At 36.3% G+C, this 25,050-nt stretch overlaps 8 protein-coding genes across 8 annotated transcripts; 4 read left to right on the top strand and 4 right to left on the bottom strand.

Moving 5' to 3' along the window:
* Positions 1 to 1,335: 1,335 nt before the first annotated feature.
* On the bottom strand, positions 1,336 to 4,217 carry EV154DRAFT_191873 (uncharacterized protein). The gene is made up of 9 exons (XM_051594291.1): positions 4,012 to 4,217; positions 3,908 to 3,952; positions 3,209 to 3,851; positions 2,585 to 3,146; positions 2,257 to 2,514; positions 2,074 to 2,178; positions 1,844 to 2,014; positions 1,589 to 1,786; positions 1,336 to 1,531 (listed from the first exon to the last, which is right to left on the bottom strand). The coding sequence occupies exons 1-9, from the start codon at positions 4,151 to 4,153 to the stop codon at positions 1,403 to 1,405; spliced, it is 2,253 nt and encodes a 750-aa protein (XP_051458776.1). The 5' UTR covers positions 4,154 to 4,217; the 3' UTR covers positions 1,336 to 1,402.
* A 3,592-nt stretch (positions 4,218 to 7,809) lies between these two features.
* EV154DRAFT_191854 (GTP-binding protein) lies at positions 7,810 to 8,960 on the bottom strand. Its single transcript, XM_051594290.1, has 4 exons — positions 8,764 to 8,960; positions 8,508 to 8,704; positions 8,408 to 8,445; positions 7,810 to 8,341 (listed from the first exon to the last, which is right to left on the bottom strand). The coding sequence occupies exons 1-4, from the start codon at positions 8,854 to 8,856 to the stop codon at positions 7,917 to 7,919; spliced, it is 753 nt and encodes a 250-aa protein (XP_051458775.1). The 5' UTR covers positions 8,857 to 8,960; the 3' UTR covers positions 7,810 to 7,916.
* Positions 8,961 to 11,034: 2,074 nt separating this feature from the next.
* On the top strand, positions 11,035 to 12,473 carry EV154DRAFT_537514 (kinase-like domain-containing protein; the record flags this gene model as incomplete). The annotated part of the gene is made up of 5 exons (XM_051604221.1): positions 11,035 to 11,121; positions 11,173 to 11,468; positions 11,542 to 11,921; positions 11,990 to 12,315; positions 12,378 to 12,473. The coding sequence occupies 5 exons, from the start codon at positions 11,035 to 11,037 to the stop codon at positions 12,471 to 12,473; spliced, it is 1,185 nt and encodes a 394-aa protein (XP_051458774.1).
* Positions 12,474 to 14,183: 1,710 nt separating this feature from the next.
* On the top strand, positions 14,184 to 15,254 carry EV154DRAFT_418728 (terpenoid cyclases/protein prenyltransferase alpha-alpha toroid; the record flags this gene model as incomplete). The annotated part of the gene is made up of 4 exons (XM_051595847.1): positions 14,184 to 14,387; positions 14,448 to 14,599; positions 14,656 to 14,788; positions 14,883 to 15,254. 4 exons carry the CDS (start codon positions 14,184 to 14,186, stop codon positions 15,252 to 15,254), a joined length of 861 nt encoding a protein of 286 aa, XP_051458773.1.
* Positions 15,255 to 15,351: 97 nt separating this feature from the next.
* On the bottom strand, positions 15,352 to 18,575 carry EV154DRAFT_191776 (uncharacterized protein). The gene is made up of 8 exons (XM_051594289.1): positions 18,107 to 18,575; positions 17,961 to 18,047; positions 17,690 to 17,898; positions 17,467 to 17,636; positions 17,175 to 17,409; positions 15,855 to 17,112; positions 15,651 to 15,793; positions 15,352 to 15,598 (listed from the first exon to the last, which is right to left on the bottom strand). Exons 1-8 carry the CDS (start codon positions 18,237 to 18,239, stop codon positions 15,449 to 15,451), a joined length of 2,385 nt encoding a protein of 794 aa, XP_051458772.1. The 5' UTR covers positions 18,240 to 18,575; the 3' UTR covers positions 15,352 to 15,448.
* Positions 18,311 to 19,158, bottom strand: EV154DRAFT_418803 (nucleotide-diphospho-sugar transferase; the record flags this gene model as incomplete). Its single annotated transcript, XM_051595856.1, has 3 exons — positions 18,311 to 18,649; positions 18,717 to 18,887; positions 18,958 to 19,158. The coding sequence occupies 3 exons, from the start codon at positions 19,156 to 19,158 to the stop codon at positions 18,311 to 18,313; spliced, it is 711 nt and encodes a 236-aa protein (XP_051458771.1).
* A 1,288-nt stretch (positions 19,159 to 20,446) lies between these two features.
* On the top strand, positions 20,447 to 22,042 carry EV154DRAFT_550724 (uncharacterized protein). The gene is made up of 4 exons (XM_051604943.1): positions 20,447 to 21,028; positions 21,199 to 21,303; positions 21,645 to 21,727; positions 21,758 to 22,042. Exons 1-4 carry the CDS (start codon positions 20,891 to 20,893, stop codon positions 21,918 to 21,920), a joined length of 489 nt encoding a protein of 162 aa, XP_051458770.1. The 5' UTR covers positions 20,447 to 20,890; the 3' UTR covers positions 21,921 to 22,042.
* A 1,200-nt stretch (positions 22,043 to 23,242) lies between these two features.
* EV154DRAFT_537510 (uncharacterized protein) lies at positions 23,243 to 25,043 on the top strand (the record flags this gene model as incomplete). Its single annotated transcript, XM_051604220.1, has 4 exons — positions 23,243 to 23,261; positions 23,746 to 23,769; positions 23,791 to 24,287; positions 24,354 to 25,043. The coding sequence occupies 4 exons, from the start codon at positions 23,243 to 23,245 to the stop codon at positions 25,041 to 25,043; spliced, it is 1,230 nt and encodes a 409-aa protein (XP_051458769.1).
* Positions 25,044 to 25,050: the final 7 nt, after the last annotated feature.

Below are 25,050 nucleotides of genomic sequence, written 5' to 3'. Positions count from 1 at the left end.
GTTCATAAGCCTTTGTATATCAAAGCCTTAAATTCGCCCATTTAGACAAATTTTATGTATACAAATTTTACATTTACGTTTACGAGGCATTTGCCAGTAACCAATATTATTACTCCTAAGTCAGCCACGTCTCAAATCTCTACCTCCTGCCACCAAATGATAGGTATAATATTAGGTTCGCTATAAATATAACTTAAACGCCTGGTGTGTGACCGGTCCCCTGACGTCAAAAAACTTGATCGATGAAGCCCAAATTACCCTTTTTGAGGAGTTATCCAATGTCCCAGCCTTTGAGGCCATAATTAAATCGAATTTCGCTCCTAAACATTTTAAAGAAGCCTCATTTCCCCCACAACATTTTAGCTACACGCTACAAGTACACACACAAAATCCAACAAATTGTGCCAGGTTATAGTCAACCCACAGGTAGATAAAAAAGAGGTGTTGTAGGCGCGCACCGAAATCGGGTTTTATAACGCATTTCTTACGTAATATATTCATTTTTGGTGCGTGAAATGGGTGCGTCAAGAAAGGGACAACGTCTTTGTACTATATTTTATAAGCGACAGTACTTTGCTCAAAGAGTTACTTTTTTTTAAAAATTTTAGTCCTAAATTTACCTATTAAAAAAATGGACAATTCTGCAGTTACAGAATAAAGTAATCGCGAATGGTCGAAACCTTTGGAAACGTAAGTGCTTTTATTATTATAGTGCATTCGCGTTCCATTGCCGATGAGTATGAAAGAAAGCATAACATAGTATTCGTTACTGTCGGATCAAAACTAAAAAACAATGACATCTTCTTAGCTTAAAAGCAGTTTGGTGAAAACAAAGTAGCCGAACAGTAAAATGTGTATTGCTAATTGTTAATCTTTATCATAAGCATGCTATGAAGGAGTAGCCTGATTTATGTAAAACTAATTATACGTGTCAATCTTATAAAAATGCAAATGAATTTAAAGGTGGTACCTGTAATTTTTATTTAAGTAGGCCTTATTGTATTCAAGTAAGACATAAATACGATTTGCCATAGCGCCTGCTTCGCTTGACGCACCCATTCCGCGCACATAAAATAAAGATATTATGTAATAGCTCGGTGCACTGCTTTCGCGCACCCAAAATGAATATATTACGTAAGAATTATACTTTAAAGCCCGATTTGGGTGCGCCAGCAGGTGCGCCAAGAATACCCCATAACAAATGGTTTTACATTTCGATGAATTTTAAGTTTAAATTCCACACACAATAAACAAGTTGATAAAAAGGAAACTTGCTGTCTCTTTGGTCCCATGAACCTTATAAGATTTAGTAATACATAAAGATTTATTTAATTTATTTGCAAGAGGTTCAAGACAACAGTCAGGTTATAGAAATACAGCCAATTTAAAAAACCGGATACGGCTACCATAAGGAGCACTTTTTAGCTGGATTCATCGGAGACCCAACAGGACAATTGAATGTTTTGGCAAAATTGGGATTGTTCTGCAAACCACCGATAACTCTATAATACCAGGGAGAATGTACGTCCTCCTAAATATTTTAAAAGTTAGCAACAATATTTAAACATTTGTCAATCCTGACGCTTACCGCAGTCTCTTTGGCGTCACTTAATGCCGTGATTTCACAGAAAGAACGACCATGACCTATAAAAAACATTTGTTCTGGAGTCAAATGCTCTAGACCCGGTAAGAGCTGATCAGGTCCTTGCTTAAGCACATGGTTCTGGTATGCACGAAACGCAATATTTAATCCACCGCTGTCTGCAATATTTTCTCCCAATTGAACCTATTAATGAAGGGTTGATTAATACATAATGATGATGGAATCGGAGGTTGCACTTACATCTCCATCCAGCGGATATTCAGTGTTATTTAGCCCAGTCAATGTAAAATTTTTGTACTGTTCGACAAAGCATTGTGCCTTCTCATCGTACGCTTTGGTTGAAGACTCTGTAAACCAGTCTTCCAGATATCCTGTCGCGTTGAAATTTTTTCCAGTATTATCTAAGGCATGCTGTAATGATAGTTATTAATATGAAACCCCGGTTATTTTGGATCTGTCAAAATACTTACTACTAATTCATGACCAATGATATAACCAATAGCACCATAGTTTAAGTATTCCGGATAGTCTATGCTATAGAAAGGCTTTCGGAGTATACCAATCAGAATTTCTAACTATTATCAAAGGAAGGATGTAAGGATTAAAGAAATTCAGTTTTTTTTTTTTTTTTTTTTTTTGTGATTTGTACATACTGAATTAGAATAGTAGTGGTTGAAAGCGTTAGCTAAAGATGGTGCGTAGTCTGTTTTTACGTAGTCGCCTCTGTATTGTTTCTTCAATAAAGATTTGAAATTCTTGGTATTCTCCTGGATAGTCATAAAAATAGAATTATAAAAATAACCATCGCTGTCATCAAGAGTTACATTGTCATATAGTAACTCGAGAGAAGAAGGATCCCTCCAATCTGGTGTTTTGCTTCTGATGGCCACTTTTAGGATTAACTTTTCGATCTGGAGAGGTTATATGAAAACGATATTAGTTTCTTTACGTTATCTACAATTATTGCCATAGGAAATTTACCTTTTCAATAATTTTTGCTTTGGTTTCTTCGTCGGCCCAAGATGTTTCGGGTAGCATGTCATGGAGCCAGGTTGAATGTACGAAACGGGCCATGTCTTCAGCTTTCTTCACTTCGTCGGTAGCACCTAAAGAGCTCAAAGAAAAGAAGCGCCCAAAAATGTCATAAAACTTGATACTTGTATCGTATGCGCATGCTGTCCTCTTAGTTGCAGACCCAGGTTCCTTTCCAGTCGGTGCTCTAAACATTGCAACTTGCGGGAACGGTTCCAAAAAACTTGTTATTGTAGATGATTGAACACTTTTAGGGATGCTAAGTATGCTGGTAGTAGCTTGGATACTTCTTACAATAAAGTACTCTTGTAATATTTTTACTGATGTTGTTGTTAGCAATTCCTCAAGATCTTCCATATACTCTTTTAGATATTTAACTGGTAAATCAGGAGTGGGATATTCTGCTGAGACCAAAGTTGAGACCAATGTTTTCCAATCGATAGTAGGATTTATTGATTCAATCTCTTTCAATGTATATGGGTGGTCAATAGTAACGTTGAATACAGCCTCACTTAATATATTTAATCAGTATTAATATCTAGACGTTTATGTAGTAAATATAAAGCTACTTACTCATTTACTATATTTGCTAGTTTGATTTCAAAATTGATAAAGTTACTAGCGGCAATTTCGATTTTAGAAGCAGACCAAAGGGTAAAATTGTTCTTTTGGCTTTCTTGCAAAACGAATTCTCCGTAATCTTGATCCAATTCGGACACGTCTCCTACTGTATGAGTTAAAAGGTCAATTATTTCCTGTCTATAAGACTCTAATTGGTCAATGTTCTCATAGACAGTTAAGTTATCGGTCAATCCTGGCAAGATTTGTAGCACAAGATAATCATGATCGTATGTGTTGATCATAGCCTCAATACCTACAAGACTAGGTACTCCGCGAAGCGTCAATGCGGCAATTGTCTCGGCCAATCTTTCCGGTACGGGATTCTCTGTGATAGGAAACAAATCATTTTCGATTTTGGCAAGAAAAGGGAACAAAGGAGTGGATCCCAATTGAAGGTTTAGTTCCGTGTCGATACACGCATCATAATATGATTTAGTCAGTTGAAAGTTCTTTTTGTCACTGTTCATCATATCTTGTGTATGATAAAGTGGGTCTTCCGATTTAATTGTATCATAAAGATCTTCAAATGTTCCTTCCAAAAATCCAAGGAACATATCATTATTTTTTATCTTCGTCATCCGAATAAGGGAAGTTTCTATTTAGGTTTCATTTTCAGTTTCTGATATATGCTTCCATATAATGTAATAGTACCTTCAACTGTGTCCTTTATTTCATCAGAAAGCAGCCAGTTTCCGCCTAATAGCTTTATTAGTGTGATGTCTTGGACAGAACAAACTTTGCTCGTATATACTTACATGTATACTGAAAGAAGTCAGAACACGGATCCACATTCAAATTAACAGATGACAAAATAGATTCAGCGATCTCTACACATTTGGGAGTAAGGCATACATCGTGTAAAGCACGTTGAGACAACGAAGAAATCAAGGGAGGCATATTTGTAAATGATTAAAATTTATTTTGGATCTAAAAGGGCAGAATTTATATGAATTGACAGAATCTCATTGTTTATAAATAGCGACGTAATTCTCGGCAGACGTTTTTTGTTTGTTTGGAGATGATATTTTTAGTGTCTATTGTTAAGCCCTAATGATTTCAAAGACTCTAAGACAAATGTAGAAGCGTTTTTTTTTCTCCCTTTATTTTTTTTTAACAATTTGATGTGGGTGATGTAGTCCTAAATTTGCATGTCTTACAGATGTCTACAAATACTTTCATGTTGTTTTGTGGTAACGATGCAATTACTACCATTAGTTTTGATGTAGAGCTTAGAGCTGGTAGCATACATGTTTGTATTGAATTTTCGCAAATAAATGGCGAAGTTCGTCACCAAACCAAAAAAAGTTAGTCTCAAGGTAAAAAGGTCATATGCTGAGTAAATATAGCTTTTTTGATGCCAAATATAGCAGACGATTGTGGCTCAAAAATTCTCTGTAGCTTCATAATAATTTTTCTATTGAAGCATTAAATTCGCCTATTTAGACATGCTTAATAATGAATACACATTTTACATTTACAATCACAAGGCTTTTGCCGGCTACAATATACCTGCTCCCGATATCAGTTCCGGAGTATCTACATCACAAACCTTCGCCACCAAATTATAGGCATACTATGAAGGCCATTTAACAGGACATAAGCGCCGGGTGGGTGACCTGTCCCTTGACGTCACAAAAATTTCCCACCCTAGTTTATCTATACATCCTTAAATGTTAAGGAGTTATCCGATGTCCCAGCCCTTACGCTCAAAGTCACCAGTGTGTTAAAATAAGTTTGAGTAGTCGGTCTTTGAAGGTTGGATCAGAAAGCGAGAAATAGGATTTAGAGTACTTTAATCCTCAGATTATTATTTCAGTTTAAGATAATCGTTTATTGAAAAGAATTGGAAGAGTATTTATACTAATTTAATATTTATGAATTAGTAATCGAATAGTACTTTGCCAAGATACTTAGTATACATATAGTGAATATATGAACTAGTGTATAGTATAAGGCAAAGAGAGTGTGTTAACTAAAGATCTGTATTATTCTGGTTGGTCAACCATGAAAGTATTTTCAATGTCCAAGTCTGAACTCACGACAGTATGATGGCTGACGATACTATACAAAAGTTTTTCCGAATCTATCTAACAAACAGTAACTGAAATAGCTGCAAGCCTTTTAAAATATCTCTCTTTTTTTTTTTTTTTTTTATTTTTTTTTTTTTGGCCATCATAGTAACACTAATTATAAACTGGAGCAACACATTTTTATGTTTATAAGACTTGTACGTAGTCAAACACCGTACACTGCGAGATTTTTTAGCTCCATCATCATCTTGTTTATTTTCACTGGCCAATATTTATACTTCCTCCATTTAATTTCAGATCTCAAGGATCGAGTGGTTAATTTGATAAATAAACAAAGATAGAACGAATAATTAATAGTCGGGTGTGTGTCTTTTTTTAAAAAAAAAATTATGAGATAGTTTTAAGTATACATGGGATTTTGGAGAAAGTGAGAGGAGACAGAACCCATACGTGACAAACTGTCATCTTATTCAACAACCGCCTGCTAAAAAAAATCCCACTAACACCTTACAGTCAGGGGTTGTAAATTTACCGTTAAAATCACACTGTCTAGTATTAGAAAGATTGATATAAAACCATAGGTGAATATAAAGATTGAGTTACTTGAGTCGAAAGGTAAGACTAGCCTGAACCGATGTGGCACTCGATGCATGAATAAAGTGTGTTGTGTAACGTTCTTTATGATGATTTTTTTTTCTTAATGGCAGAAAGACTGTGCTTGTTAACACATTTACCATGTCTAATTGAATAAAAGCTTCTTATTGCCAGCAATCAATAAGCAGACTTGTATATAAAAAAAAACTCATACGTGCTTGCAGACTGATCGATCAAAGCCGGAGCATAGTACATCTTATACACGGGCGGTGGCAGTCCATTCGTCGGTCACACCAATGTAAGATCTCTCGTTAACATCATAATTGGGGAACCAACGTCTTGATGGCGTAAAACCCTGATGGGAATTCTGCTTCTAATAATTTGGGACCCCTCTATTTGTACTTGCTAACTTTCTGGCAACTTGGCGTAGGTTCAGGACGAACTTCCGGGGTCTTATAGATTGCATGGTGAGGCTAACTATCTTCTGTGTTTAACTTTGTTTTTCTTGCTTGCCTCACTTGTAGCTTTTGCGCTATTTCTATGCTTTTTCTTCTTCTTCCTCTTCTTTTTTTTATATCCCCTTCCCCTCCCTCCCTTCAAATTATGGCGGATATTTGGAAATGGTGATTGTTGGTGTCCTTGGTGACTGTTGGTGCCCTTGGTGATTGTTGGTGCCCTTGGTGCTGGAATTCGTATTTGTCTGTAAGAGGATTAGGTTTTTGCCTGTGATACCTGAAGACGGTTTATTTTTGAGCTACTTAAACATCTCTCTTTTTATTTCAATAAGACAACTCCTTTAGCCGTAAAAACATGCTCCTAGTAACTGTCCTTAGATATATGCAGACGTATGCTTAGTTCCTTTAAACAAAGAAAGCTTTATGTTTGAGGTGTGACAAATGTTTAGCTACACAACCCAATTGCTTACGTAATTTCAATTATTCCATTAACCTCCATGTGTCATTTTTTTTTTTTTACTGCATAACTTGAAAGGGTTTTAATTACTTTATCCCCTTGACAATTTACTTGTGCGTATACGCCCAGTTCAAGTCAATTGTGTTAACCACATACATTAAGATTGTGCGAAGGTGATCTTAATTCGATTCCCAATCAAGACAAAATGATAATAAGCAAGACATCATCAAACTCTGATACGATTAAAATGGGTACACGGTGCATTATTCCATCTAGAAAGCTTAAACTTAGCGACCCAATATCTATAGACAATGCCCTTTACAAAGCGTTTGATCACTTCATACCCAAACAAGTTTTTCAGCACTGTCTAGTGTATACACTTACCGTACCTCTTAAATATTTCTTCGCCTATATACCTTGTTACCATTGGGCTTGGAAGACAATATGCTGCTTTTCCTGTATCGAGTCTCTTTGTAATAGATAGTGCAATGTATATCTCGAAAATCCGCCAATCTGGCTAATTCACTGTCTACCCAGCATTATGTTATTTATTTTGTAAACAATTTTTTGCTAATATTGGTACCAACTATGGGTTTTTCTAAACACTTGAAAACTATAGCAGCCCTATTATCTGACATTCAACATGGTAGTACCATCAAATAACTTTGTCATACTTCAAACATCTAATTATCTGATAAATCATGAAGTAAATTTTAGTTGAAGAAAGAAATTCCTAAATAACGGGGGGGGATGATATATATTGACGTTAACGTATATATGATGTATACGGAGTTAGACGTAGTTTTGGCAGTAGGAGCTGTCAAGAGAATTTGATAAGCATATGCCAAATAATAAGCCAATGCTTGCATGATTGTTGGGCTTAGAATAAAACAAACATTTCGCAATCCAATGACTGGTAGGAATAGAGCCGAATGAAAAAAAAAAAAAAAAAAAAATAGTAATCAAACATGGATCAGCAATAAGCTTGTATGTGTATATGTGTTTTAGGAAAAGGGTGCATCCCATGCATTATGACACGTAAATTTTGTTAGCTTTTGAAAAGGTTTTTTATAATGATAATAAAAGTATAGTAATAATAATTATGGGTGATAGCTCATCGGGCTTTAACAACATCCACCCCCAGCCTTCTCCTTTTTGCGATATTCTCTGTTTTCATCCAAACTGTTACCGCGAGACATGCTACGGACACTTGGTGGTCTTAACTGAACACGCTCACCATTTGTAGGACCGGCACCCATTTTATTATCATCAGTTGTTTGTGCAGGTTTAGGAAGATTCTCGAAAATAGTAGTAAAGACCTTTTCGAATGCACTGTCAACATTGGTAGAGTCAAGTGCTGAAGTTTCCATAAAGAGAAATCCATCCTTCTCGGCCAAAGCCGCACCTTCTTCGGTTGTAACAGCACGGCTGGTTTCGCTTAAATCGACCTTGTTGCCTACCAACATAATAACAATCTTGGATTCCGCATGATCTCTAAGCTCCTTCAACCAATGTGAAACGTTTTGGAATGAGTTTCTACGGGTAATATCTGTAGATCAGATTAAAAATAATTAGTTAAGAATTTCTTATGCTTGAAAACTTTTAATTTTAGTACCATATACAACAAGAGCACCGACAGCACCGCGATAATAACTACAAAGAAAACCCAAATAAGCTTATTCGAATAGTGTGCACGCATTTTTCTAGTCACTTACGCTCCGGTAATAGCTCTGTAACGTTCTTGTCCACTAGTATCCCAGATTTGTGCTTTAATGGAACGCTTTTCTATGAGGGTAAGACGATGGATTAGTAACAGTAAAGAAGTGTGAAATGGGTTCTTACCAATTTCGATATTCTTGGTAGCAAACTCAACGCCAATGGTACTTTTTGATTCAAGGTTGAATTCGTTTGTCTATGTTATTCATGTTGGTTCATCATCTTTATATGAAAATTGTCCAGGTTTATACTCACTGTAAATCTGGAAAGCAAATTAGACTTTCCTACGCCAGAGTCACCAATGAGCACGAGCTTAAAGAGGAAATCATACTCGTCGTCTGATAACATTTTTTTTTTTTTTAGAAGTTATTAAGGAAAAAAGAAGAACGAAGAAATATTTGAAAAAATAAAAAAAAATAAAAAGTGTAGTTAATTAATCTCCCCCACACACTCTACAAGATCCATAGGATTGTATAATCAAAGCCTAAATTGGTTTTAGTGGCTTTGTTGTGTTCAGTGGATTCAGTTTGCCCACCCTAAAAAAAAAACTGAGCCCGATTTTTTTTTTTTTTTGAAGAGTCGCTGATTGTAATGACTGTAGACGACGTCAACTGTTACATTTCTGCAAAAAAAAAAAAAACTCTATCCGCTTCCGTTCTTGATAACAACCTTGAGCCGCTTGAAAAATATATAGAGTGTGTCCCATAGTCAAGGGTTTAATCTCAGTTTGAAACACGAGTCTGAAAAACACACAATGAATTAAAGGAACGGGAAAACAAGCACATTTTATATGCACATTTTCCTGTCATATTTTATTTTATTTTTTTTTAAAAAAAAAGATATAACAAAGCGGTACATAATCCTATTGGTATTTGACGGAAGGTTTGTGACACCAAAACAAAGAAAAATACCGCTGTGATATAAAATGGGGTCTATACAAGATTTTATCTGCATTTAATGCCAAAAAAGAAAGATACGTACTAAACTTCCGGAAAAAGAAAGGTGAAAATATAAAAAAAGTTGTCAATTTTGACACGCGAATCAGGAGTGCAACATTGATAGCACACAACCTTATAAACCCCTTTGTTTTTTTTTTTCTCATTTACCCTTGTATATTCGAACTACACGATAAGTGGTATAAGCTTCAAGATACAACACTCATGCATTGTTGATGTAATTGAATGCATAGTTAAAACATGATATTTATATATATATACACACACACACATACGTAAGTAAATACAATTTACATGGAAGTAGAAGACTTTTTTTCTTCGTAGCATGGATCATTAGATTTCAAATTAAATGTTCTTTATCACACAATTAAAAATAAAAAAGATCAGGAAGAGAAAGAAAAACCAAGTAGGGAAATTAAGGAGTCTATTTACTTCACACACATTCACAAGACTCTTTCTTTTTACAGAATTAAGTTTAATTTGATTTTTTTAAAGTTTAACGTCATTGTATAATTGTAACAGCTTCAGTTATAGAATTATAAAAGTGTTAACATATGAAGCAGGAAGTAGTAGCAGAGTGCATTTGAAAATTTAATAATGCTACTTGATCTTTCTTTTTTATTGCTTAAAGATTTGCAAATCATCCTTTGTTTGGCTCAGAATAATTTATACATATTTGATCGTCTCCAAAGCAACTGTTTTTCTTTTATTCCTTTGTTGTGACGTACAAAATAGGTCTGCTGACGATGTCTGAAACCAATGTTAAAATATCTGCAGCACAAAGACGAAGGAAAACATTATCATCATGTAATGAATGATGAGACAATATGCTTCACTAAAATTACTAGCTTATATAACACATCTAATATTGACAATTGAATAAATGCAATATTAAATTTATAAAAAGAATATAAAAAGAATGAAAATCCACCCCTTCTTTTTCTTTCCATTAATGTATACATATATAATAATTTGTATAAAATAAGATAGCGCACGTGGACACATGTCTGTTTGAGTGGGGTTGTATTATGCAGCGCCACCCTTCTTGCTTGATGCTATATTTCTTGGCCTAGATCATGTTAACCTGTACATGTATATATAACAAAAGAAATGGATATTAGTTTAAACTCTCTTTTTTCTTCCGCAATTTTTTTTTTTTTTTTTTTTTGTAATTCTTATTTCTGCCCTGTACTTTACAAAAAAAAATCATGTTGAGACGTAAATCCTCCTCAATTAGCACACACTCTAATAAAAGCAATAATGGAACAAACGAAAATGTACATTTAAGAAACAATAATACGTTCGCGTCCTCTTTTAATAAAGTCAATGGAAGAGCAATGATTGATGCGATGAAAGAAACGAGAATAGTATGATTTTATAGCATTTTATTTATAGACATAAACAGTGGTTTAATAATACATGCTTCTAACAATAGCGTGCCTTTGGAGGCTTACTAGGAAATAAACGAGCCTCGCTGGGTAATCTTCGAAAGTCAAAATCATCGACCACAGCAGACAACCATCGATCAAGCACAAGACAGGCTGAAATGTTGAATACAATGGATTTATCAATGAAAAGACGCTCAACCGGATGCTTACGTAGAGCTTCCGTTTATTCCAACAAGAGTTCTAAATCAACAGAAACATCAAACACAAAAGTAAATATTGTTTGTCCGTTTGTTATTTTTTTTTTGCTAATCTTTTAATAGGTCTGGAGATCACCCGGCTTTTATGAAATTCCAAATGTATTCGGAAGCGATTGCTTTCTTAAACCGGAACCAATCAGCGAGAAAACATATAAATTACGCTCACCGAATCTACAGAAACACATATCCAAACATCCTTGGCGTCCCGCTGGAAACTGCACAGAAATCCCCCAATTGCCGCCACTCATCCGAGCAGGAAACGCATTTGAAAAGAGAGTCCGAAAAGCATTACCGAAATTACCTGTTTCTTCATTAGACCCAAGTAATAAATACGATGGATTCAAAGAAATTGGCACAGGGTGAGAAAGAAAAAAAATAACAAATATAGAATTTCCTTAATCGATATTGATACTTTTCTCTTTTATAATCTAGTGTCAATGGTTCTGTCGTCAAGGCCCAACATCGTTATAAGAAGAATGTATTTTTTGCAATCAAGCGATGTCACCTGGATCCTGATCGCGAAGATAAAGCAGCCATCATTCGTGAGCTGCGTATCATGGCTACGGGTCATACAAATCTTATTCGACTTCGAGAAGTTTCACTATGGAAACAAGAAGTATGGATGGCCATGGATCTTGAAAGATGTTCTGTATTTGCCGTTTTATGCCAGCGAGGCATTCCAGAACAATATACCGTATACATTACATGCGAAGCTTTGAAGGGCCTCGCTTATTTACATTCAAAATCGTTTATCCATCGTGATATCAAATGCGAAAATATCTTGTTAGGCTGGAATGGTGAAGTTAAATTAGGTAATTATTAAAGAATATATATATGCAAAACACTCAACATACTCAAAACTTTCTTCCTCTTGTAATAGCTGATTTTGGTCTTGCAACAAGAACAAACAGACGCAATCGGGAAAGACTTGGCACTAGTAAATGGATGGCACCTGAAGTCATTCGTGAGCAACTTTATGACGAAAAAATTGATATGTGGTCCTTGGGCATCACCTTGGTCGAAATGATGGATCGTGTGCCACCCCATTATCTCATCAAAGATGAAACTGAGCTTTTTACTGCTATTTTGAGTGAACCAAGCCCAACATTCACATACAGTTATCCTTCCATGTACATGAGAGGACTTGTTGCGTGGTTATTGGATGAAACACCATCTACCAGACCACATGCCGTTGATGTGTTGCAGGTAATATAATTAGACTATGGAGTATGGGTTATCCTATTACTAATACAATCATGTTTGTGTAGGAAATTGATGATCACATTCATAGCAAGCTCTTAAAATCTGCCGGTCCTAATGACTTGGCTCGGTTTGTAAACCATGTATTATCAGCATCCGCCTAACCTTGTTAAATCCCCCATCATCGAAACAAATTATGTCTTACTGTTACACATAATAGCGCAGTGGTGGGTTTTAACATGTAAAACGGCTTATTTGTTTTGTTCACGTTCATCATAAAACGTTTGTGCTCCAAAAAAATAATAATAATAACAATAAACTAACATAGTTTAGAAATAAAAACTACATAAATATCTGAAAGGTATCAGAAATGTTGTATTTCTGCGTCAAATTGAAACACACACACACACACACACATACACAAATATACCTAACGTTGGTATAAACTTCAAGAAATGAGGCCTGCTTTTATCAACATTCATTGTTTTAAACTGAGTTATTTATTTTATTCTTTGTGAAGCACTTGCACTTGTCTCGATTAGGTCTATTATGAATCCATCGTAACGTTAGAATAATAATCGAATAATCAAAAGTACTTCATTATATATTTATAGTATGGTTATTATCGACCAATCGGGTAAAGTATTTTGGTAACCATAAGCAAATTTATCTTTATGTCACGGGTTAAAATTGTTTACACTTAAGAATTACAATGACTGAAAGCGACAGATGCTGTCTACTCATACATGGAGATTGCATTTTTTTTTTTCCTCGATTAGGACTACATAGCTAATATTGATTGAGGGGGGGGGGGAGACAAATATTTTGAGGCATTGCTACATTATTAGTACCGTGCTACGAGCATTTATGCACTATACGGTAACTTTACATATTCAAAAATACAACGATTGCTTGTTTACTTAATTTAATCCACATAATTTAATATCGGTTTTTAAATACATACAAAGCTTTATGCAGGTTCTATGGCTACCAACTCTTTTGACGCTAAGATACCTGTAATACTGTATCTTTCCTTACTACTGTCTCGGTCCTTTTTTTCTTCTGCTAATGTTGGATGTTAAAGACAACGGAGCGCAACTGCATGCATTGTATGTCTATATATTTTTAAAAGCTTTCTATTAGCACTGTTTAAAGCAGGCCATGTAAAGTTTAATGCGCTGAAAAGGACACTTTAGCTACTTTTAGACTTTGTAATTTTCTATTTGCCACGGGAATGAATGATCAAATTGGCCCTCTTTATGAACTATGAGAAGCTAAAAGCCGGTTATAATCGGCTAATTCCAACTCCCAAAACATGCGGCATTTAGTTTTTTTTTTTTTTCTTATGACATCAAACTATCAAATGAAACAGCTTTAAAAACTCCGTCAGGACATGGTAGAGAAACGTTAATGCGACCGATAACTTGATGAGAATTTCTAAAGCGATTTGACTAGGAGGAGGCCTGAAGTTTTCACAATAAAGAAAAAAAAAAGGGGGGTGCCGCCGTCATTAGAAATTAAAAATTGACAGGTACCTTATATTTGGTCTCCTCCAAAAATATAAGGGAGATTTCACACATCATCAATGGAAATTTGCTTTGCCGACACATTGAGGTTTTTCAGTTACGGCATTTGATAATTTGCTCCGCTGTGTGTTCTCCTCCCTTTTTTTATTTCCACCCACTGTATAGATTTGAATAATGACAGAAACAGAAGCATCTGAATTCGAGAGAGAGAGACTTATCAAGTATTTCAAGTCCAACCTTTCAATGCTGCCAACGCATTATACTCAAACTGAGACTAACAGGTAGAATCTGACTCAAAAAAAAAAAAGGGGGGCGTGACAATGTCAAAACTAAAAAGCTTAGATTAGAATGACACTCGCATTCTTTTGCTTAGGTGCTTTAAGTCTGTTGGGCGAACTTGAAACCAACGTAACAGAACACAACAAGAAGGATTGGATTGACTGGATCTATGCTCAACAGGTTCTACCCACAGGTGAGACCCCAGATGCCAACGAAGCCTATTGTGGATTCAGAGGCTCCTCATGGTCTGGTAGACCTTTTGATCCCGATGCGGTATGAACAGTTTTTTTATATATATAAAGAAACATCCTATTAATAACTGCTTTTGACTAGACTACTTGTGAATTTCAACATTACGATACCAGCCATGTTGCAAATACTTATACCGCCTTACTCAACTTAATCATCCTCGGTGACGATCTTTCTCGTGTCAATAGAAAGGCCATCACAAAAGCCCTGAGTTTACTTCAGCAAGACGATGGAAGGTAATGAAAAATTAGCAGGATAAATGGTAGTATAGCGGCTGAGTAGTAGAAATTAGTGTTGCACCCACTTTTGGAAGCTTAGAAAGAGATGTTCGATTCGTCTATTGTGCTTGCGCTATATCCTACATCTTGAACGATTGGTCCGGTATCAACATTGAAAATACCGTTCAGCATATCAAACAGTTACAGGTACAACAATAACAAAAAAAAAGGGTGGCCCGCCTTGATTAAGAAAGAGAGGAGGGTGTACTGTTTTTTAATCTATTGACACGGATTCTTTTAGTCTTACGAGTACGGTATTGCTCAATGTCCAGGACAAGAGGCCCATGGAGGATCTACCTATTGCGGTATAGCAGCATTGGCTTTAATGGACAAATTAGAAGAGGGTATCATGAACAAGGATGAGTTTGTCAAATGGTGCCTTCTTCGTCAAATTGATGGGTTTCAAGGAAGACCCAATAAGTTACCTGATGTTTGTTACGGCTTTTGGATCGGTGCTTCTTTAGAAATCGTGGGGTGTTTTAACCTTGTGAATCATGAGAAATTAAGAGCATTTATGGCAAATTGTCAACCTAAAATGGGTGGTTTTGGAAAGGCACCAGATGCATACCCTGGTAAGTCATGGCATTGTTTGAATATCCTATTTGCTTATTAGTTTCTGTTTATAAAGACGTGTTACATTCGTATATGGGCGTTGCTGTCTTATCCATGATGAAAGAGCCAGGAATCCAAGAAATCGAACCCGCATTAAATGTACCTATATCCGCTTATAAACACTTGAAAGAAAATACCGTATTTTGGAAGGATCCACAATAGAAATAAAGTACGGGTTTTTATTTTTGCATTTACTTATTTGAGAATAGAAAAGGAACCATTCAATGCCAATGGTTTATCACGACGAGCAGGCTTAAATTGGTCCATATGAAGTAGATGACGCATAGTAGGCCGTCCATGAGGGCAATTCCAAGGTTGGTCAATCTCTCCCATATGTTGTACAATCTATTGTTTTTTATAAGTTATTTGTCCCTTTTTTCCTATGCACAACATTTACCTGTGTCATTTTTTTCGGATGTAAGCTTTGACCGATTCTTACTGCCTTGTGACATGCTCGCATAGCAAACATATTTCTAACACGACTACATCGAACCATTTCTCCAGGACGTTCATTAATCAAGTAGATAAGTTCACAGAAATCTGTCGTAAATTAAGCTCTTAATTTCTTTGACGATTTACACAGGGAGAGACATTGTTTTACCTTTCTTATCAAACATAGTATTTTTGCTGACAGGTTGAGATATAACACGAATTCGCTTTGTCGGTTCGTTATCCGGAAATACTTGGACGCCAAACCCATTTGCCTTGAAAATTTCCAGATTGTCCATCACCACATGTTCTTCGCTTGCTGTCAAATCCAATTCTTGCGGACTATAGAGTGATTGTGTCTCCATCTTCGTTATTTGTTGCAAGGTCTCGAAATTATACTTTTCGTCGGATGCATGTTGATCAATGATATAGATATCTTTGTCGTTTAAATTAGTGATGATGAAACCCAAATTAAATTGTCCTAGTACTTTCATTTCCGCAAAATCAGGTTTACTGATCACCCGGTTCAAGGCTCTAGCGGCCTTTTCATGATCCTGTGTATTTGTTATACCAGCATCTACTAACTCCGGAGCTTGTACTGTGTCGGAATCTTCAGTTTCATTCGAAGTGGTAGCCTTTAGTTTGATATCATCAGTATTAACTGATGCTTGTACTTTTCGACAAAACGTATTCCATGAACCTCGTGTTGATGTAATACCCGTATACATCTTGGTGTCCACATGAGAGATCCTCTCATTTTCTTGAAAGTCTACATCACTTTCTTCTGTACTTGGTTCTATTTCCATTATATTACTTTCTGTCTCGCCATTTTCCTGTTGCATGATTTCATCTACCTCCTCCTCCTCTTCATTGTCGGCAGTTTTAGGTCGTTTCGACAGATAATTTAATAATGAACTTGTTAAAGGAGCAGGCCTTTTAAATGTTGATCCAGTAGCTTTTAAACCATTACCAGAAGATCTAGATAGACCAAGGCTTTTAATCGGGTTGGACATTCGAGATGCAGTCTTACTGATATTTGTAGTCGGTACTCTCTTATTTGAAAAATCTGTATACATATTGCTGGATGAACTGCTTGGGACCACACTTTCAACAACCATTGGTGTATCTGCTATCTCATTGCCTTCTGTCATAGTCGTGTTTTGAAAATCCATATCTGTGACAGGCACTGCACGTGGAGTGGATTTCATAAGTGGGTTGACATTGTATGTTGATCTGCTTGGTTCAAGTTGTTGTTTTAATTGTTCCATGATAGCCTCTGCAATTTTAGCTTCATCATGCACAAAAATAGTTCTTTTGTCAGGACTAACATTGACATCGTATGTATTTGTAGGCATCTGAAGATCGGCGATGAGTACGGGATACTGATTGGATATAAATGTGCGGTAAGTTTCGTTCAATGCCTTTGATAGCTATGAATAAAAATGGATTAGCGCGATAGGAAAAGAAAGCAATGTGTCAAAGGTCTCCTTACTTTAGGCAGTGAACATGGTCTTCCGTTGACATAAAAATACTGTCTATCTGCACTACTTCTGCCCAATCCCCATTCAGGTTTCGATATAAATCCTTGTACGGTTCCTTTCTCGAGAATGGAACTAAGATCCACTTTAAAGGGTATAATTTGAGATGCAAGTTTCGAGCCAAAAACATTAGAAACATTGGCGATAAGGTCTTTATTCCCACTAGTTGACATGACCCGGATATTCTGTCTGCAATAAAGTTAGGAATATTTAACAACAAAAAAACAAGTTGGAAATGGATCTTACTTTTGTGCAATTTGATTGGAGACAGATATACGAATCGAAGTTGATATAATTGAGTAAGCTTGGATGATAGTTAACGCCTTTGAAAACTCTCTTTTTATGTTTCGTTTAAACTCCTGTTGTCGCACCGGTAAAGAGTAAAAGATGTTTGTTAGTTGTATAGTTGTTCCTGCCTACATAATTAGTATGAGCATATGTGTCAATTGATATGATAAGCCAAGCTTACTGAGCGAGCGATGGGTGTCTTTGAAGAGAGAACGCCGTTCATGTCAAACTCCAACTTGTATCCCATGGGTGTTTGTTCCTTCGTGGCTGTAGTAACTGTCATGTTGCAAAGAGCACATAACGAACTCAATGCTTCTCCCCGAAACCCAAACGTCATTACATTCTCCAAATCTTCAAAGCTATTTAGCTTGGAAGTATAGTGTTTAAGTGCTACCAGGTTCATTAAAATCCACTTTTTCCACGTCCTTTTCGTTTTCTTTTCTTTTTCTTACCAAGAGATTCATAGTTCGAAGGATCAATGCCAGATCCATCGTCAATAACTTCGATTCCACCGAGTCCATTATCTTTGAAATGCACGTCTACAAGTGGCACTTTTAGAAAAGAAAAAAAAAGGGGCCAATTTGCTTCTGTGTCTTACCAACTGACTTTGCACCTGCATCAATACTGTTTTCAACTAATTCTTTAATGGCTGTAGCCAAGTCCAGTACGACTTGTCCAGAACATATTTTATGAATCGATTGTTTGTCAATGGCGTTTATTTGAGAAGCCATTTTTATATGCGTGTATACAAAAGAGGAAAAAGGAAGGCGCGGTTAAAAAAAAAAAAGATGAACCAGCTTTATTAGGATTTGACAGACCAAAATCCAAGCACGTAATTAAGTCTGATGAGGAATAGATCAATAGCCATATTGATAGAATCCATCATTAAATTCACTTTTGAGCCATCGATTTCATGCCAAGTGACTTGAACTTCAGCCAAGGGTATTTTCTGGATTTGGGCAATCATGAGACATTCAATGTCAAAAATCCATCTTTCAACGTGCATGTTTGGGAATATAATTCGAGCTGATTTACGTGTAAATAATTTAAATCCACATTGTGTATCTTCGACTCCACGAATACCAAGTATATATACAAGTAAATGAAATCCACGCATCAAAAAATTTCGAACAAAAGATCTCTGTTTATCTGTTAATACTTGCATCTTGGCCCTTTTATATATATATATATATGTTATAGTGTCATACCTTTACAACTGCTTCAGTGGTAACTAAGTGAGATCGAGATCCAATAGCGACACCTTGTCCGTCCTTTTCAATCATTTTAATTTCACTCACAAGTTTACCAAGGTCAGAGAATTGTGTTGCACCATCCGCATCTACCATGAGACATAACTCGCCACGTGCAGCCAATACACCCTTTATATACATACACATGAATTCTTTAGCGAAACCAATATCTCGTGGAGCTCATCACTTTTAATTTTACCTGAGTAACAGCACCACCCTTTCCTCTATTCTTGTCTAAAGCAAGTACTCGGATATCCGCTTCGGGTGAAGTTTTTGCAAATTCCAGGGCAACATCAATTGTATTGTCTCTACTTCCATCATCAACCACAATGATTTCGTATGTATAATTCTCGTCTACTTTCTTTTGGGCTTCTAAATATTCCACGGTTTCCTTCAACATGACCGGTAATCGCTTACTTTCATCAAATGCTGGAACAATGACCGACAACTTTAGACTGGCATCGTCAAATATACTAGGTAGCAGCTTCTTCTCTTTAGACTTTGCATCTCGATAATATTTCTCGTTTTCAGTTCTTTCTCTAGGTTTAGGTGAGCAGAGTAATAGGAAACCGACCAACTAATCGAATGGTCAATCCAGCAATCCAGACCTTTCCCTTTTTTTTTCATTTAACAACTTACTGCGGCTACTCCAGTCATCGAAACTGCCGAAAGAAAATATAGAACTGACATGCCCCGAAAATAGAGAGATAAATAGAAACAAAAGTGTGGTTAAAAATAAATCAAAGCCAAGATTAATTAAACAAATTCGGACTTGAAAGTGTTTATTGTATACATTTTGGGGGGCCACAAGGAACAACTTTAGCCAATGATTGCCTTACACCGCAAACGCATATTTTTTTACCTGAAAATGGGAGGGCAGCCACATATTTGGGCGATATGTGGATTGTATGACATTCTTTTGCTACAGTGCATAATATTTATATAAAAAACATCGATTTCATTTGGAGAGGCTTTTTTGTTACTTTCGTAACTTGAAATTGTCAACAACTCACGCTTAAATATTTTAGAATGCACATGTTACCTTCATCTTTTTTTTTATCTCAGTTTATCGCTTTTAATTCATTATACAAATTAAATGTATAGGCAGATGAAAACTTCTTTCCCGAACAGTCATGCTAAATTAGTTCAGATCACGAATCCCATACAAGACAATCAATTATATGGGAGTGACAGATAAAGACACTGTACGCATCTGCCGCTTTCTTTATCGAGATAGTTTTTATGGCGCGGAAACACCTCAGATCGCTAAATATCTAACCATTTCAAGGAAATTTTAGAAGCAACCGTCTAGGCGGCTTTCATTATCAGTTTATTGACAAACAAAAACATTCAGCTCGGCTGTTTTTCTTCTTCCTTTCAAACTACCTTTATTTTTTATTACAGCTTCAAAAGTTTCAACTGGCGACAGGTCTCTTGATAGAGCTCCTGTCATTTATAAAAACACGTTTAGTAAATCCTTGGTACCGACTTCTAATTTTAAGGCAATTGATAGCATTTTTACAAGCAGAGGAGAATCAAGAGAATGTAATGTTGCGGTGCGTAATTCCTTTGGTAGAACCCAAGTTGGCTAATATTGAATATACCAACCGTAGCGCTTACGAAGCCCTTGCCCAACAAATCGCATCTGGTTTGGAAAGATATCCGATATTCCAACCGGAAGACCCCCTCTTCAAATCAACATTGAGTAACCACAAAGAGAAGGCAATTGTCAGCCATTGGTTCGTGTCTAAAGATCAATAGATGATTCTCGCTACACAATCTCTTCCAACTTCAATGGCTCGTTCAAAGGTGCACTTTCGGAAGACATTCGGTCTGTGTTTCTCGCAACTTTCATACTTCTTGTTTATCTGGAGTCTACATTTTTCATGTAACAATTAACTAAATTTCATACTTCACATTTGACTCGAATCTCTCTATTATTGAACCACACTTTAGATATCGTTTGGAATTTAACTTGATTAATTTTCGTTTTAACCTTGACGTTTACTTTATATTCATATTCTGTGTATATGCAAGAAGATGTAGTAATTGTATGATTATTGAAGACAACAAACAGCAACGAAAAAAAAAACGGAAGAAATACTACTTAGTATCAATTGCCTCAAATTTAGATGAAAAGAAGTGAGGTTGAAAATCGTCGTGTAACGTCTCGCACCGAAAAATGCAGAGTCGCCGTAGTTACATACAATCTTAGCTTTCGCCTGCTAATGATTCATTTAGTTAAACGCATTAAGAATTATGAAAGAGAGGTATCATGCACTTGTTTTATACACCAAATAAAACCTATTTTCATTTTTATGGTAGAGCCAGCTGCGATTGACGGGTGGCATGGATATGGAGCTTTGTTCCTGACATAAATCGCTCTTAAAAAGCGCTGTTTCAATATCTTGGGTTCCAACGTTTACTTTTTAATGCAAAGCCGTATCCTGTAGAAGACTTGAGACAACATGACAATCTTTTCAAAGTTAAGCTCTTAAAGAGATCTTTGACCTTAATTATTACTGCTTGCCTTTGCCTTTTAGAAGTAATTCCTGGGCTTTTTCCATGTTTTGGGTTTGAAAATTTTCAGGCTGGGTTTTGAACAAGTAACACAAAGTAGGTAGTCAAACTAAACTTTGACTCAAGAGCATTATAATGATAAACATGCTGTTTGAACATTTCAAAGCGTCAGCCTTTTTTTTTTGTGGCAGCATCTGGTGTAGGAATTTTGGGCGGAAGTATCATCCAATGAATGCCCCAGATCTATTGCGCCAATTGATGACGTCAAAATGATTTTTAAAAACTTGTTTATCTCCCCATCTACGCCCTTTCCTTTCTTTTCCTTATGCACAATGTCGAGTAAACGCTGCTGTTAGGTGATTCTAGCATGTACGTCTTACTTACCTGTGTACCTGCTTCACCTCTTCTCACCTTCTATCTCTAAGCAAGCATGGTTATTTTCTCACAAGGTAAGCTCTTTTTTTTTATGTTTCATCTAGCTTGTACGAGGTAGTCGAGTTATTGTGGGTCTACGGACTGTCGAATGCTTGGAGAAGGTGTTTTCAACAAACGCCTTCCCAGGAGCTAGGCGCAACGGAGTTGACATGGCTCGTGGGAGATCGAAAGGACACCGTGAAACCGCTCGTACGGACCTTCTTGTGAATCCTAGTTTATCCTTCCTAGTTGGGCGGCCTTAATTCTATGAAAGGTGGGGCATGCTTTTTTGACCACTTTCCAACGATTGTGTCCCTTTTTAGATTGTCTTGTAAAGCATAAAAAACGGGTGAGTGCAGACAGAGACTGACTTCCACGCAGTTGCACTTGGGCAATTTTCTTTTTACAGGAAATTGGCGAACAGGTCTCTAAATTTATGTTTTTAAATAAATCTTTCTTTTTTTTCTTTTTTTTTTTTTTGTCTTCAAACTTGCCACATCTTTATAAGACATACAATATGTATAAACATTAACTCGTTTTGTAAGATATATATTTAATTACGAAGGTATATGTGTGAGCAACTCATTGCTTATTCTGATCGAGCTGAATTTGCTGGACCAAGAGATTAATTAGCAGGTGGTAGTGTTTGATCCGTATTTATAAAGGCCTGTTAATCTTAAAATAAACAATGAGTACAATTTAAATCTTGAAATGTTAGGATCACTGATAAAGACCAAGGTTAAATTAGAAGCTACTTGTGAATAAAGTTAATTTGGCTTTCAATCACTAATTAGAAACAAGTCATTTAAGTCAAAATCTACTAGCAGTGAACGTATTATATGTAGACGTGTATTGAGGACTTTTTCTTACCCTGAAACGGATGTATCTCCTTTACGGAGGACACATGTAAAAGATTTAAACTTAAACAAAGTTATAGTACTCTTAATGAGAATGTCGAACTAACATGACAATCACCAAGAATTTTATATTTAATGCTATCCTCAACATGTAGATATGTTCCTTAATTTGTATTACTTGAAGTACATTATATCAGAGTGCTAGAGAAGGTTATACAGTTACTCCTTTTTTTCAAGGATTGTCAGTAAAGATCACTGGAAACAATTTAAGGTCTATCGCCTTCTATGACAGAGCGTTTACATCATTTCAAAATTTTATTTTAAAATGCTTGAAAGTTAGAGCTGAAAGTGTCAATGTGCTATTCAAATAATGAAGCTAGTGATGGATGGGAGCTCGTTGTTTTAGATTCCGTCTTCCTATGGAAACAAATTTTTTTTAGAGCTCATACAAAAATCTATTGTGTGTGTGTGTGTCACAGAATAACTGATCAATAAATTCATATATCAATTAAGCTAAAACATTTGCATGCTGTGTAGTTACAGCGAAAGCGAACACCATTTTACCAATAGTAAAACCTAAGAACACCAGTTGAGTTTACAGTTCAGTAATAATGATGTTGGATTATTTATACTTCTTCATCTGTAACCAAGGGCGGGAAGCTGAGTTTTCATTTGCTTGCATGGCTGGTTTCGATGACGAAATTGTCAATACGTGTAACATAATTTTTCATGTAACATAAAGCTCTTTGTTCTAAATATGTAATTTGATTTAATTATAGTCTACATATTGGATTTCGTTTATTATCAAGGCTCTGAGAAAAACATCTTAAGAGTCGAGATTAAAATGTATGGTTGTAACCACACATGGTGGTACATGTTGTTTCTCCATCAAATCTTCCTCTTGTACTGCTGCAAAAGATAACATTAATTTTGACTTGCCTTCTTATCACGCCATCCTTCTCTTCTTTTTTTTTTTATCTTACTTTTTATAGTCTCTCTTAATTTTCGTGTTTTTTTTCTTCTCTCTTTCTTTTATAATAAAAACATGTCTTTTATTCAAAAAAATATCAAACGTGTGGCTATTATAGGTGGAGGCCCTGGAGGTTTAGCAGCCGCAAGAGCCTTACGCAGCGAAGGTCATTTCGACACCATTACTATTTTCGAGCGTAATAACCATACGGGCGGTACTTGGTAAGTGTTTTTGTTTAACAGGGTTCATTGTACGAGTGTATGCGCATAAGACTTACGGACAAACGATAGGAAGTACACGCCTGAAACCAACCCACCACCACCTATTCCTTCCACGAATGCCTTATTGGTGGACAGAACGTTAAGAACAAAAGAGCTTTACTCTCCCATTTATGCCGATTTGCATACGAATCTACCTAAATCCGTCATGTGTTTTCAGGATGCACCGTTTCCCGAAGACGCACCTCTATTTCTCCATCATGAGCAGGTCATGAAGTACTTGAACGAACTTGCAATAAAGGAAGACTTGATGCCACTGATAAGATTTTCCACGTTGGTGGAAAGAGTACGGTATTATGAGAATAAGGTCTGGAAGGTGACTACGTCAGAAGGAACCACGGAGGACTTTGATGCAGTGGTAGTGGCTACGGGGCATTATGCGGTGCCTTACATTCCGGATATTCCCGGTTTGGATGAGTTGAATGACAATAGGCGTATACAATTATTGCATTCCAGAGACTATCGTACACCGGAACCATTTAAGAACAAGGTATATTTATGATAAAAAAGTGTAGGTTGAATGGAAGAAAAACTTATGAAAAAAAAAAAAAAAAAGACGGTTTTGGTAGTAGGTGGAGGATCATCTGCAAATGATATTGTACGAGAAACAGCGAGTGTGGCCACGAAAGTGTACCAGAGTATTCGTACACATACGGAGCTATCAAGACAAGCAGTTGAACGTAACCCACCTAATGTACAGCAAATTAGTCTTATTTCGCACATTGATAATGACGAAGATATATCGAGTGTGCAGCTGCAAGATGATGTATTGGATGATGTAGATGTGATTATTTTTGGCACAGGGTATTTGTATAGTTTCCCTTTCTTGCCGTTCCAAAGGGACGATTTAATTATGACTGGACAAAAGGTACATCATTTAAACCATTACATGTTCTATAAAAAGAACCCGACGTTGTGTTTCTTGGGTTTACCTATTCGAGTGGTGCCTATGCCATTGATGCAACGTCAAAGTATAGTGATGGCCAGGTATTGGGCGGGTAAGATTCCGATGGTGCCACATGTGGAGATGGACAGTATGGACGATGCTCGGTTGGATTTTGTGATGGGAGTTGCACGTGAAATTCAATACAGTGAACAATTGGGTGCTTGGGCCCAAGGGTATACAGACAAGAAGAGCATGGAACAATGGCAATCCGATGATCCTGTGACCGGAAGATTATCCGAGAACTGGATCGAGCTTCGAAAAAATGCACTGTTACTTCGTTACGACTATTTAGGCTATTAATTTAAAA

Source organism: Mucor mucedo (genome assembly GCF_025094135.1).
Source record: "Mucor mucedo strain NRRL 3635 chromosome Unknown EV154scaffold_34, whole genome shotgun sequence".
Classification (NCBI taxonomy): domain Eukaryota; kingdom Fungi; phylum Mucoromycota; class Mucoromycetes; order Mucorales; family Mucoraceae; genus Mucor; species Mucor mucedo.
Note: the sequence above shows the minus strand (reverse complement) of the source record. Positions and strands in the feature narration are given on the sequence as shown.

What these genes read in the sequence shown, in the direction of transcription:
- EV154DRAFT_191873 (XM_051594291.1), bottom strand. Translation starts at nt 4,153, where the DNA reads ATGCCTCCCTTGATTTCTTCGTTGTCTCAACGTGCTTTACACGATGTA. An exon ending in ACCACTACTATTCTAATTCA is followed by an intron (nt 2,179 to 2,256) that starts GTATGTACAAAT and finishes CTTTGATAATAG; the next exon opens with TTAGAAATTCTGATTGGTAT. An exon ending in GTGACGCCAAAGAGACTGCG is followed by an intron (nt 1,532 to 1,588) that starts GTAAGCGTCAGG and finishes TAAAATATTTAG; the next exon opens with GAGGACGTACATTCTCCCTG.
- EV154DRAFT_191854 (XM_051594290.1), bottom strand. Translation starts at nt 8,856, where the DNA reads ATGTTATCAGACGACGAGTATGATTTCCTCTTTAAGCTCGTGCTCATT. An exon ending in ATTTGCTTTCCAGATTTACA is followed by an intron (nt 8,705 to 8,763) that starts GTGAGTATAAAC and finishes TGAATAACATAG; the next exon opens with ACAAACGAATTCAACCTTGA. An exon ending in TACAGAGCTATTACCGGAGC is followed by an intron (nt 8,446 to 8,507) that starts GTAAGTGACTAG and finishes TTTTCTTTGTAG; the next exon opens with TTATTATCGCGGTGCTGTCG.
- EV154DRAFT_191776 (XM_051594289.1), bottom strand. Translation starts at nt 18,239, where the DNA reads ATGGCTTCTCAAATAAACGCCATTGACAAACAATCGATTCATAAAATA. An exon ending in GACCATGTTCACTGCCTAAA is followed by an intron (nt 17,113 to 17,174) that starts GTAAGGAGACCT and finishes TTTTATTCATAG; the next exon opens with CTATCAAAGGCATTGAACGA. An exon ending in TACTATGTTTGATAAGAAAG is followed by an intron (nt 15,794 to 15,854) that starts GTAAAACAATGT and finishes AATTTACGACAG; the next exon opens with ATTTCTGTGAACTTATCTAC.
- EV154DRAFT_550724 (XM_051604943.1), top strand. Translation starts at nt 20,891, where the DNA reads ATGAAAAGAAGTGAGGTTGAAAATCGTCGTGTAACGTCTCGCACCGAA. An exon ending in CTTGCCTTTGCCTTTTAGAA is followed by an intron (nt 21,304 to 21,644) that starts GTAATTCCTGGG and finishes AGGTGATTCTAG; the next exon opens with CATGTACGTCTTACTTACCT. An exon ending in CATGGTTATTTTCTCACAAG is followed by an intron (nt 21,728 to 21,757) that starts GTAAGCTCTTTT and finishes TGTTTCATCTAG; the next exon opens with CTTGTACGAGGTAGTCGAGT.